Source organism: Rhamphochromis longiceps, linkage group LG3 (assembly GCF_057381845.1).
Source record: "Rhamphochromis longiceps isolate RC_006_pf linkage group LG3, R_longiceps_female_GT1.1, whole genome shotgun sequence".
NCBI classification, from domain to species: domain Eukaryota; kingdom Metazoa; phylum Chordata; class Actinopteri; order Cichliformes; family Cichlidae; genus Rhamphochromis; species Rhamphochromis longiceps.
The window spans coordinates 39,919,629-39,933,330 of NC_140559.1; the positions used below are offsets into that span (position 1 = coordinate 39,919,629).

At 38.8% G+C, this 13,702-nt stretch overlaps 1 protein-coding gene across 1 annotated transcript in view; it reads right to left on the reverse strand.

The window, feature by feature from the left end:
* LOC146674646 (Fc receptor-like protein 5) overlaps window positions 1-13,702 on the reverse strand; it is a 62,932-nt gene that overhangs the window by 14,618 nt on the left and 34,612 nt on the right. Inside the window, exons 13-21 of the mRNA XM_085401100.1 lie at window positions 13,312-13,578; window positions 11,555-11,854; window positions 10,830-11,090; window positions 8,987-9,241; window positions 8,657-8,776; window positions 8,498-8,522; window positions 8,294-8,370; window positions 6,439-6,501; window positions 6,264-6,326 (exon numbers count right to left, since the gene is read on the reverse strand). Of these exons, the coding sequence (XP_085257226.1) occupies window positions 6,264-6,326; window positions 6,439-6,501; window positions 8,294-8,370; window positions 8,498-8,522; window positions 8,657-8,776; window positions 8,987-9,241; window positions 10,830-11,090; window positions 11,555-11,854; window positions 13,312-13,578 (1,431 nt within the window). The remainder of the gene's footprint in view (window positions 1-6,263; window positions 6,327-6,438; window positions 6,502-8,293; window positions 8,371-8,497; window positions 8,523-8,656; window positions 8,777-8,986; window positions 9,242-10,829; window positions 11,091-11,554; window positions 11,855-13,311; window positions 13,579-13,702) is intronic.

Consider the following 13,702-nt stretch of genomic DNA (forward strand, 5'->3'; position numbering starts at 1 on the left):
TATTTCTTATGCACCTTCTTTGCCGCACCTTTCTGCAACTCCGTTAGTTGGCTAACCTCCCTCCGTGCTACTTTGATCTTGCCCTCTAGCCTCCTTCTCCATGGAGGGTCCTGCCCCTTGTGGCTGTTCAACTTGTAGCCAAGCATGCCACTGATCACTGCTGCTGTGTGTATATATATATATATATATATATATATATATATATATATATATATATATATATATATATATTTATTAGGGGTGCAACGATACACAAAATTCACGGTTCGGTTCGGTTCGATACTTTGGTGTCACGGTTCGATATTTTTTCGATACAAAAAATGTTCATGCATTTTTAATTTGTCATTTATTAAAATTATAAATATATATTTTAACTCAAAAGTACAGTTTTTAAATTTAACCCTAACCCTTGTGCGTGTTTTTTATTTTGACAGCGAATGCGCACCTGCGGACCACTTATGTGCAGCCCTGGTTATTTAGCTCATCATATCGCAGCCACAGAAATTCTTTTGTCCATGAAACCATAAAGCTGCACTTTCTTTTTGCCTTATAGTCTGATTTGTCATAACTTCTCCGTTTTGTGGTAAGCTTTTCTTTGGCTGTCACTTCTTCACCCTGACCTGTCTTATTTGGCTCAGCAGAACTGAAATGCTTTTACACGCTCACTCACATAAGCTCAGCGATTCTCTGCGCGATCAACCTCTCACATGTTTAAGCTTGCTGCGGGAGATTTCACTTGTCATGTTTGCATAGTAAGCTAACAATTAACAAGACGATGTCAGAGGAATTGGTGCACAAATTATCATCACTCACAGATCAGTGCTGTCGCTCTCTATACACAGTTCGCACGATTGCAAAGTGAAAGCAAAAAAACAAGCGCAAATTCAAACGCGACTTCAATATGTCACATATTGACAGTGGCTCACCGATGCCAATGACATAATTACCCAGCTACATTTCTGAAAGAATGCAAAAGCATTGACATATATTTTTCCTACAATAGCCCGACGGGCAGGGAAGAGAAAGATTTTGGTAGCCCGACTGAAAAAATCGCTAGCTCCAGGACGTCGGGCTAGCGATATTGCAAGCCCTGTATCTGATTGAGGAATCACTCATCTTTGGAAAAGAGAGTTTATTACAGAGAAATGGCTCTTTCCAAAATAAAAGCTATACTATCCGCTTCTTCTGGGCTATATTCTCAGCAGCATAAGGAGAATCATGTGCTAACAGCTGTCTAAATGACTCGGCTAAAGTTAGTAGCATGCTTGCTTTTTTTTGTCTGCTTCCACTTGTCTTTGCACTAGGATGATGTCGGCGTAAATGTGCAGTCATATTCGTTGTGTTCCCACTAGTGCTTTCAGGTTAATCTCGTTGAAATGACCTTAACGCCACAACACGGCAAATCTCCGTTAACGAGCTACCGCCGATCGCTCCGTGCATGGGGCTAGACGGCCAACACGTTAACGAGCTAACTGCGCTAACACACTAGTTCACACCAATGTAATTGAGCATTGCATGGCACATCCAACATACTGTTTTACTTTAGTCCATGACTCGCTTACCTTCAGGGTCATACGTCACATGAAAACCAAAATAATTCCAAACGCCAGATCTGAATGAGGTTCAATTTGCCTGTTGCAAGTAGAGCTTAACTTCTGTCTCGCTAGCTTGCCCTGCGCTCTTCCTTCTGACTATGCTGTCTGTGTTGAGCGCTCAGTGGATCTGCGCTGGACAGTGCAGCCTAGGCGGAGTAGTCGAACACAGATTCACTGAGCGCTCAACACAGACAGCATCGTCAGAAGGAAAATTGATAAAATAAATTACAAATGTTGTATTGTTCGATACATATGCGTACCGAACCGAAAGCACTGTATCGAACGGTTCAATATCGATACGAATATCGTTGCACCCCTAATATATAAAAATATATATATATATATATATATATATATATATATATATATATATAAAATGTTCTTCCTCCCCCTCCCCCCCCCCCCCCCCATTTTTGCACGTCGAGGAGCGTGTCAGGCTACATTTCACTGTGTGTTATACTTGTATAACTGTGCATGTGACAAATAAAGAACCTTGAACCTTGAACCTGTTCAAAGATGGTCGCTCACAGTGGATATAAATGGCTTCTTTCACTCCTCTTTCAAACCATCTGTCCTCTCTGTCCAAAATGTGAACACTGGCATCCTCGAAAGAGTGACCTTTAACCTTTAGATGCAGATGGACAGCTGAGTCTTGTCCCGTGGAGGTGGCTCTTGTATGTTGTGCCATGCGCTTATGAAGTGGCTGTTTGGTCTCTCCAATGTAGAGGTCTGGGCATTTCTCGCTGCACTGCACAGCATACACCACATTGTTAAGTTTCTGTTTAGGAGTTTTGTCTTTGGGATGAACCAGTTTCTGTCTGAGTGCATTGCTGGGTCTGAAGTAAACTTGAAGAAGCTTCTCGGATGAGAGGTGAAACATCTTCAAGCAACTTAAAGAAGTCCAGATGCTTTCCTTTCCAAGCTCCTTAGACTACAATGACCTGGATGACTGAGAACCTTCACAGACAGTTGAATATGTAACTTTTTTACACTGACAGAAAGGGGAGTTTCACTGGTCTGGTTCGCTTAAGATCAAAGTAAGCTGTATGTGGCCCACGATGTAAAATAAGTTTGTCACCCCTAGTATGTATGAGTTAATGTACAATAGGGCTGCCAAGATTAGTCGACTAGTAGCGATTACGTCGACTATCAAAATCATCGACAGCTAATTAAATAGTCAATGCGTCGTTTGAAGCTTTGAAAGATCCTGAAAGACGCAGGAATAAGTAGTAGGTTTTAAGAGTGTAATAACGGACTGAAACAGAAGATGGCAGCTGCCGTTAAACCCCGAAGAAGAAGAAGCAGCCTCCGGTATTGTAGCTATGTCCAAATTCAGGGGCCGCATCCTTCGGTGGCCAATTACGTTACAGTGACACGACGAAGGCTGTCCAAATTCAAAGACTCCTCCAAATGCGTCCTCCGTTTCCCCAGATTTGAAGGATGGGTCGGGTGTAAAACCTTCGTGGCCCAACCTATCCCAGGATTCATAGCGTGGCCCAGCCAATTCCAGTTTCCAACAATGGCGGTGTCATTGCAAGGTAGGTATCACCGACAGAATTTGTTTCCCTTGTGTCGGGAGCACACGCTGGGCTGTCCAAATCGCGGACAAACCGTATCCCACATTGTTGATTTTTAGTCCACACATACTTCTTATAATGAATAACTACTGAAATTTTATAGATATTAGGTCTTTATACAGTACAGTTACAGTGGGATACAAATAATATCAGGATGATCCTGCCACAATTTGTTCCCCCTGTGTAAATCACAGACAAACAGTGTCCCGCATTCTTGATTTTTAGCTCCCAAACACTTCTTATTATGATGTATTAACTCCTAAAACTTTGGAGGCTTTAGCTCTTTATACGGTAAAGTTACATGGGATAAAAATAATTATCAGGCAAAATGTTCTTGGTTTGTTCAAATAATCCTGTCCGATTCCACGTGAAAACAATAAATATAGAATTTTTTGTTGGAACCCTCAAACTGAATGGTAATGTAACAATACTAATTTTTCACTTTTTCAAAAAATGAAAAGATAATTTCTTCCTGCGTGCTTCCGATGCAGGGGAAACAAATTCTGTCGGGGATACCTACTTTGGCACAACACTAGCAAGAACAGCGAACTGCTGGCACATTGTTTGCAAACCCTCCGCGGTCTTTCGCTACTCAGGTTAAACATGAAAAATAAGTCACTTAGATAACTTAAAAATGTTATTGTTTGGCTTTTTTCAGTGTTTTATTTGTTCCTCAGTAAATCCGTTTGGCAGAGATTAACCCTTTAAGACCTACCATAGAACCAAGTCCGCCAGAGCTTATATTATATTTTTACATGCTGTGGAGCCATTTTTGGGAGCATTTCAAGTTGCTATACATCAATACAACCATTATAGCCCAGATTTTAATAATATGTATTCATTAAGTGCATAGTAATTACATAAATTGCAAAAAAGTGCAATAAACTACAAAAAAATTGAAAATCGTTTTTGCTTTTTTTAACATATATTTCTAGTTAGAGAAATTTAAGAGGCTTATCCCTCAAAACTGTAAATACAAAAAAGTTGCACAAAATAGTTTCCCACCACAGGAAATTTATTTTGAGTGTCTTCATAGTTTTATTTTTGAAATACACCAATTTTTATACACTGCAGGAAAAACGAAAATAAATATTATACTGCAAATTTGCAAAAAAAGCAGCATATGCATCAAAATAAACTATTTCCAGCAGTGCAATATGAGTCCTAAGCATCCTAAGTCATAAAGTCAAAGATAACTTTTAAAAAGACCAGTATATGCCCTGAGGCCCTGATGGTAAAAAAGACTACATTTCCGCAAAAATGACGTCACTTCCGGTTTCGGGCAGGTAATGGCGGAAATGCAAAAGTTTGCGCTGACGTCTATTCCAACGTAGGAAGTGTTACAAACAGCTGATCGGATCGGCAAAGCGTGTTTCTGGAATATTATGTTTTTGTTCCTGCAAGCGCTTTTTATGCAGTTTTTGCAAAGCTTTATGTGGAAGGAAACCGTGACCGAGGACAAGCTGATGGCATAAGATGTAAGTACAACTCCTCCGGTTTCATATGCAAAAAAAATTTTTGCGCTAGCTTACGTGGTTGCAGTGCTACCGGGATTTAAAAATAGTTACGCAAAATGGAGCGTGTCCGCTCCGATCGGCTCTAAAGGGTTAAAGTTCTAGTTTTCACATAGCTGAATAAACGTCAAACAGAAAACTGATTAAACAGAAGTGTGAATGGTCGAGAATTTACTCCAGTGTCCTGTTATATTTTAGATAGCCAAGGAGCAGACGGCTGAGTTTATTAAACTCCACCGAGACAATCTGCAAATTTCATTAAAAGTTTAATAAACTATCATCTTGTCTTTATTTTTAGTTAGCACATACTGTACATACAACACTTCAAGCTCTAAGCTAATTATAGTTATATGAGAGCAGATGCATGCTGGTTGCAATAAGCTGTACGTTTTATGTCCAATGGATGCATGATCTGATTAGTCAACTAATCGCAAAAATAATCGTGACTAGTCGACTATCAAAATAATTGTTTGTGGCAGCCCTAATGTACAACCTGCAAACATAACGCAAAAACATAATAGTCCCTCCTAGATCTGAGGACATAATGTTAAGAATATGAATAGAATAAAAGGGAGAAAGCCATTTAACATGGGATGAATACAGTAGGTACAATAAGTATTGAACGTGTCAACAATTTTTGAACTAAATATATTTCTAAAGTTATTATTGGCATTAAATTCTCACCACATGTCATAATAACCCATCCAACCTACATGCAAAGAAATCAAACTGTAGACGTCCATAAATTATGTGTAATAATGAGAAATGACACACGGAAAAGTACTGAACATGGTTACTAATATTTAATTAAGATTAATCAAAAAGCCTTTCGTGATGACAGCTTCAAAATGACTTCTGTATGGAGAAACTAGTCGCATGCATTGCTCAGGTTTGATTTTGATCCATTTTTTCCACACAAACAGTCTTCTAATCCCAAAGACTTTATAGTCCCCTTTTACGAACTCTGAGCTTTAGTTCTTTCCATAGATTTTTAGTTGGACTTTGGTCAGTGCTCACTGGAACTTTCAGTATTTTACGAATTCTTCTGTAATCAATGTCATCAGTATCTCTTGCAACAATATGGTTTCAAAAGTCTTAAGAGACCTCAATGGTTCAACCCATCATAGGTATGGCACCTTGGCAATGAGACACGTTTTTATAGTACATCAGTTGGGACTGAACCAACTGATATTAATTTTCAATAAGAGACAGGATTGCTTTCTGATTACTGATACATTACAGCTGGTGTCATGACTTTTTGCTCCATTCTTTCGCCTTGTGTCCAATACTTTTTCCCTGTGTCATTTCTCATTTTTCCACGTAACTTAATTTCTGGACATCTATGATTTATTTTCTTTGCATGTGGGGATTTGCTGGGTTGTTCCTGACATCAGATGAGAATTTCATCTCAATGGTACCTTTAAAAATATATTTACTTATAAAACTAGTGACTCTAATAGTTATTTTACAATTACTTATCAACTACTGTGATTTCTAGTAATAGTATGACGTGGTTTAGCTTGGTAACTGACTAGCAGACATGAAACTACATGCAAGAAAGAGACTTGTGACTATACCTGTAGCTCCCGCCTTCACCTCAGAGTAAATGGTATGTTCCTCCTGTGATTTATGATGCTTCCCTGTTTAGATAATCATATAGAAAAAATTGAAAAAAAATATGTTTTTTTGTTTTTTAAATTGCAAAAATTTTTCTATATTCTAAACTATATTCAATTTGTTCAACATACTCACTCTTATTTCCAACATTTTTAAGCTCAATCACAGAGTAGGTAACATCATGTATCTCATCTGCATCTGAAATCCCAATATATCACATGGAATTAGTCAAGTTAAAAGGTTGTGTGCTTTTCAAAATATATATCATGTCATTTTCTCTGTCTTCCACATGAGCGATTTATTAATAGAGTTTAGCATTATTTAAATAAAACAGCAAGATAGAATCAAAATAACCATGTTAAAGCATTAAGCATTACTATTATAATATTTTTAAAGGTGAGTGCAAAGATGGAAAATCCTTAAGCCTTTTTTCGGTTTGGTTAATAATGTAAAAACAAAGATTATTGATATTCTCATACATTGAACTCATAATGATGCTTTAATGCATGTTTTTAATATATGGAGTGATAACATTCGTAAATTCTGTAAAGAATACAATCATGTATGTAGAAATCTGATTTAACAGGTTTCTGAAAGAAAAAGTTTCAGTCTTTCAGTTTTTGTTTTTTTTCCTCATTTTTAAATAATTTCTTTTTAAAACAGCTGACCAACACCTGAATGAAAGAAGTACAAGGGTTAATTGATATACCTTTATTAGTCCCACAAGGGGAAATTTCATAAGGCTGCCGACCTACTGCACGCAATGGCGGCGCCATCTTACCCTCCGACCATACATATATTACACAAAACATCACATGGGGAAGACAGGTCAGAGAGGTATAACAATGGAAAATGCACCACATGAGGAAAGATAAGGAGAAAAAAATAACTCCCTCCAGACTGAGATCCAACAGGGAGATCAGTTTGAGAACAGAAAAAAACACCTCTGCACATGCAAAAACTCTTAATACACCAAAGAAACACATGACAAGCATGTGGGGGGATGAGTGTGTGCATATCAGTGTATATGTGTGTGTGTGCATGTCCAGAGTTCAGCTGAGACAGTGTCCTTCGCCCTGCTAGGCTAAGTAAACAGTCTTCCAGCCAACCCAGGTGGCCTTGTATGGGATGGGAAGGAACAGACTAAACACAGTCGTTATCAGGGTGTTTTTGTTCGGCTCCAGCCTTGAGACCGCAGCTGGCGCCGAAGGGGTATCCGCATGAAGTGATGGTGCTTTTTACTTTAGTGCGAACAGCTCATATGAATTTCAAAGCAGTTCTACAGTCCAACACTGGTCTCTCAATCTCCCGTTGGAGAGCCGCGAGCTTCGCCATACTTGCGTTCTGTGATGTTGTCATTTCTTGTGCTCAAGGAGCCGATTCTGAGAACTCACGGCAGTGTGCCTCCCCAAGATGTCATCCAATTTGCGCCCAGAGATGTTATTCCGAGCCAGCCCTTCCGAGATGTAATCCAGTCTGCAGTCAGAGATCTTATTCTGAGTATTCACAGCAGCCGTAGCCTCTCCAAGATCTTATCCGTGCTGCACTCAATGAGCCCATTTTGAGAAACTCACGCCACTCCCATCGTTCCAATCCCAGCGGGCAGCCTTGTGGGGGTTTGAACAGCCGGTTCCGCTTTCTTAATTCTTCGATAAGTCAGGGCCAAGCCAGCTCCGATCAGCCAGAACCCTGTTATCATGGTTCCAAATAGGTAGATATCTTCAGCACTCAGGCTCACCCGAGCTCAGACTTCTCGTTGAGAAAGGGGTGTCAATTGCATTTAGGGACCAGTTGATCCAATCCATAATTCCTCTTTTAGGTTTTAGAGAACAGACTGTGAGAGAATATTCCAGGGAAAAGTAATACAAAAAACACGAGACTAGACAAGGACATAAGAGGCTAAGCAGGGAAGCTAAGGGAGAGGAGGAGAGGAGAAAAGTGCAACCACCTTTGTCAAGAGCAAGAGCAGAAAAGTTAATGGAAAACTGACCATGTTGAAGAGAGTTGTGTTCATGAATTTCACTCTGGTTGGCCCCTTGATCTGTGGTGGTCCCTGGACTGTATGGCCTAATGAAAAAAAAAAACAAATACATGCAAACAACCTGATGAAAACATACATTGCAAGATAACAATACAGTACATTTAATACAGTAAAGCATATAATAAATCAAATTAAATAAACCAAAATGCGAACCTGATCTGTGTATTACCATTTGAATCTGTAAAAAAGACAATAGTTTGTCTGTTAAAATAATTTGTTTCATGGCTATTTTTCTTAAAAATCATAAATAAAGTGATAATGAGCTTTCCATTTAAATTATTTAAGAGTTTGTAGCAAGGGAAAAAGTCTCACCCTTCATCTTTCTATAGCGATATAAGGAGAGCAGAAGAATAATAAGGAGAGAGATTCCACAAACCAATCCAAGAATCAACCACACAGGAAATGAAGAGCTTTCGGGACTTAACACAGCTACTGTAATAAAAAAAGAAGAAGAAGAAGAAGAATTAAAAATTATTCAATTACTAAAATTCTACATTACAAAAGTAGAACCAGGTAACTTTAAAACAACAAATTCTGTATGGACAACACATAACTATATTCTATTATAACTGTACTAAATCATACTGAAGTATCAAAATGGTTTACAAAAGAACATAGATGAAATGTTTTGATCCTGCTCACCTTTAACTGACATCCAGCTCTGTGCTGACTCTCTTCCTGAGTACTGACACTTGTAGAAACCTTCATCAGACTTTGACACTGCAGAGATCTTCAGCTCCCCTCGGGTATCATTTTGAATAAGTTTGTCATTGTGATAGAAAAACACACTGGAAAGTGTTCTTTGTGTTTTTGTCTTCTCTGTGCAGCTCAGACTCACAGACATTCCCTCAGTCACAGGATGAACAGGACTCATCAGGACAGGACCATAATATTTATCTGGAAAATAATCAAACAATATCTTTTTCAGTCAGATCAGTTAATGCGGGTTTTGAGAAAAGAAAAGCTTATGTACAATAACAAGAACACATTTCCCAAATGCTTTTTAATATAGGTTTGATTTCTGATCATTAATCATTAAACTATTTTATGTTAAAATCTTTACCTCATAAACAGCTGTGATACCAGTACACAGTGAATATCAAGCAAGTACATTCATTTACAGTAAGTAAAGTGGTATCACTTTATAGTTAAAGCTATATACTATTAAGCATTAGTATTGTTTTAGTTAAGACTTAATCACTTTTAAAGCACAACGAAAGCACTATTCCTTCATATTACTTTTATTGCACAAAAGTAGGAGAACACGATGGTAAAGTGGATCCAGGATAGAAACATGCATCAAGCTGCTAATACAACTTCAGCTCTTTGCAAGTACCTGCACAGACAGCATGCTAAGACTATAAAATGTTATGAGTAGAATAACTAATTACTTTCTTCTGTACATAACTAAGTAATTTACTACATTACTTTAGAAAATTGTCTAATGTAATGTGTATGTGTAGTGCCGTCAGCGTTAATCTTGTTAAAATGACGTTAACGCCATAACTGCATTAACGCAGCAAATCTCCGTTAGCAAGTTAGCGCGGATCTGTTAGGATGCCTTGGTCATTGACCCAGAGTATAGAGTTTTCATTATTATTGTACTTTTTGATTTTTGCCTTTATTTATCATTTCTAGTCTTTTGGTTTCTTTGCCAGAGTTATGCCTTCTGGTTTCTGTTCTGTTCCATAGTTGCTGTATCCCCGTGTCAAGTCTGCATCTTTGTGTTGTTTCCTGTTTTACTTTGAAGGTCCATGTCTTATGTTAATGTATCTGGTTTTGCTTCCCCTGTTTCGTCAGGCCTGATTTGCCCCAGCTGTGTTTCCCTCCTGTTACCCATTCCCTGATTGTTCCCTCTCTGTATTTAAGCCCTGTGTTTCTCTGTGTCCGTGTTGCGATCTCCTTTATCCACCCTCATATATGCTGTGTGTTCTGTCTACCCGTATAAGTTATTTGGATTCCTTGTTTTGTTCTGTTTGAGTTCAGCATTAAAGCTGTTTTTTGAGTTCACGTCTGTCTCCGGAGTCTGCACTTTGGGTCCTTTTCCTACCTGCACACAGCCGTTTCATAACAGGATCGCCCCGTGCATGGGGCTGGACGGAGTCAACACGTTAGCGCGGTTTGCTCTTTAAAAATGCTGTCAAATATGTTATATATGAGCTTGCTAGGAGGACTAAACCATTTATGTCCGTGTTTATAAATGGTATGCTAAGAGGAGTAAAGCCGTATAAATGATTAATTAAATATTATTTATTACTAGTGCTTAATAGTATGTAGATATTATAAAAGGATAGTGGAAAATTATCTTGAAAATATAAAACACTCATTGACTTTTGGCACTGGGTAAAATTTTGATTCAGGTTGTTTTCAAACGATGGCGTGAATGTCGTGAACCAAAAATGAACATTTTATCCATTTTCCCACAGAGAATTAGGTAAAATTCAAGAGTATTGTTGGATAAGTTTCCACTCATGTAATAACATACTCTGTACAGTGATGTTGACTGCACTGCTGAACTCTCCTGATCCAGACTCACACCAGTACACTGCAGTATCTGACTTTGATGTGTTGATGTCACATGTGGATCCAGTCATTCTCCTACAGTCAGAGTACAGTCGGCCGTCCACAGAGAACTTCCTCACTCTCCACTCAGTGAAGTTTCCCTCACAGGTCAGTGAGACAGAGTCAGAGGTGAAGTGTTGCACTCTGTCAGGACTCACTGTGAGAGACGCTGCTGAATGAACATCTGGAAACAACATGCAGTGAAGAGACAAAGATGTTAGGGTCAGAGATGTTAGCATTCAAAATATCACACTGCAAATGTCCCTTGCCTATGCAAATCCTACGTTTTTTTTTTTAAGAAGGGCAATATTAAATATACACAGACATTTAATTATCATGAGAGAATTTAGATTCTAATCAGCTGAATGTGGCGGGGCATGGTCTGTGGTGCTGCTGCAGGGGAGATGGGCACAACTGCACGGCATCTGCAATCATGCCTCACTGGCTTAAAAGTTTGTGCAGACTGTTTAATAATGTTGTTGTTGGAGTGTGTGGATGCAAGCTGGAAAGCTGCATGTATGCTGGAAAGCGTGAAAACGTAGTGGAGTCTGCCGTGGATTTATTACACTGAATTTTGGTGAAAAATTGGTGAATAACAGTTATGTCATACCATCAGCTTATTGAAATGAAAGAGAGACTCAAACTGACCTGCAGACCAGACAAACTTTGGTCGACTGTGATCAGTGTGATACTCTGGGTCTCCTCTTCCAGCTCTGCACACATATCCTGCTGTGTGTGTCTGTCCATGAATGATGTAGGAGTTGTTTGCAGTCCTATTGCCATCAGGTAGCAGCTCATAACTGGAGGATTTCTCTGATAGATCAGGAACAGCTTTATACCAGTAGAAGCTCCATCCTGCAGACGGATGTTCAACCTCACAGTTCAGAGTTACTGAGGCTCCAGGACTCAGCCATGATGGAGACACAGTGAGGACAGGACGGGGTTCATCTGTTCAACAAAGATTTTCTCTCAATCTTTCGTCTCTTAACTCTGAATTCAATGTCACTAAAATGTTGACTCACAAATATTTATGTTCAGACTATCTGAACATGTCAATTATCTCAACATGTACTAATAAAAAATAAGTAATTGTCATGTGTGGCTGAAGCAGGCAGGGGGGAGCACAAAGAACGAACTAAAGGCAGCAAATTTATTGCTGGGAAAAAATGTCCAAAACATAAACTCACAAAAACACAAACTAAACTTAGAAAAATGAAAACGAAAAATAAAAACACCTGGAAATGAAAACTAACACCAGGAAACTAGAAACACCGTGAGATTTACACACATGAGGTACAACACAACAAAGGAAAAAGGAAAGCACAGGGCTTAAATATACAAAGGAGTAATGAGGGAATGCGAAACATGAGGGAAACAGAGCTGTGATTAATTAGACACAACAAGACAAGGGGAAGCAAAACTAGACACACTGACATAAGACATAGGGGAGGCTGTAGCTCAGGAGGTAGAGCATGGCATCTACTGATTGGAAGGTTAGTAGTTTGATCTCTGGCTCCTCAAGTCTGCATGCCAAAGGTCCTTGGGCAAGATACTAAATCAAAGTTGATCTTTGATGCATCCATTGGAATACGAATGTGTGTGAATGTTAGTAAGGAAGCACTAAAAAAGCTTAGAAGAAAGTGCTTGTGTGAATGTTATATGTTTTGAGTACTCCGGGAGAGTAGAAAAGCACTGTATAAGAATGAGTCTAATTAACATTTTACATGGGAACTAACATAAACATGAACCCAGAACACAAAACACTAGACAAGGAACACATGGGAGTCACAGAGAAAAAAAAAACCTAAAGGCTAGAAAATCACAGAGGTGCAAAAATAATAACTAAGAAATATGAAATACAAAAGCCAAAACCATGACAAAGAATAAACAAAACCTAACCAAGACCCTGACAGTAATAAGTAATCTAAATGGAGACCATAACAGCAAGAGCCCAAGTTTAAACAACATTGGTTCATTTTACAGTTTTCAAGTGCAGTCAGACTGTTTAAATTTTTTTTAAACAGTCTGACTAAGGCTAAACAGGCTAAACAAAATACTGAGAGTGGCCAGTGGTACCCCTCAGCCTCCTAGTAGATCCACCTATGTTATCAATTTCAAAATCCTATGTCGTTCTTCAGTTATCGCATTCACAAACTTGTGTGTCCCCATTACAATCCGCATTGACTGTAAAACCTGGACTAACTCCATTATAATACAGTTTCTGTAATCCACATATGCAGCCACATGATAAAAAAGTTTAATTCTACTTAAAAGTATTTGCAGATGTTTCAGATGTTTGCCAACTGAAAGGAAAACTATTTACTGAGCAGCACTAGGACCGCTACAAAGTTGTATCAAAAAGAAGTGTTCTTTTAACTCTTATAGATTAAACATCTCCAACTTACATGATACAGTCAGTGTGATGATATCACTCCACTCTGAGAAGAAATAGTCCCTCCTGCCCCGGCAGCTGTATCCTCCACTGTCAGACTCAGTAGCTCTGATGATTCTGTATTCATTGGATGTTGGAGGTGTGTTTAACTTGGCTGCTCTCCATTCATACGTCCACTGAGCTCCTTCACCTCCCTGAATCTCACATCTGACAGTGACTGTCTCACCGCTGTATATCTGAGTCCAGGATGGCTGCAGGGTCACAGTGGGCTTACTGGGAACTGTTCACAGAAAAATATCCAGTTAGACACAAATACAAACATGAAGATAGAAAAAATAAGACGGAATAAATTCTTCTATTTGTCAGGAGTTGTCTCTCATCTCAAGGAACCCTCATGTGACCCT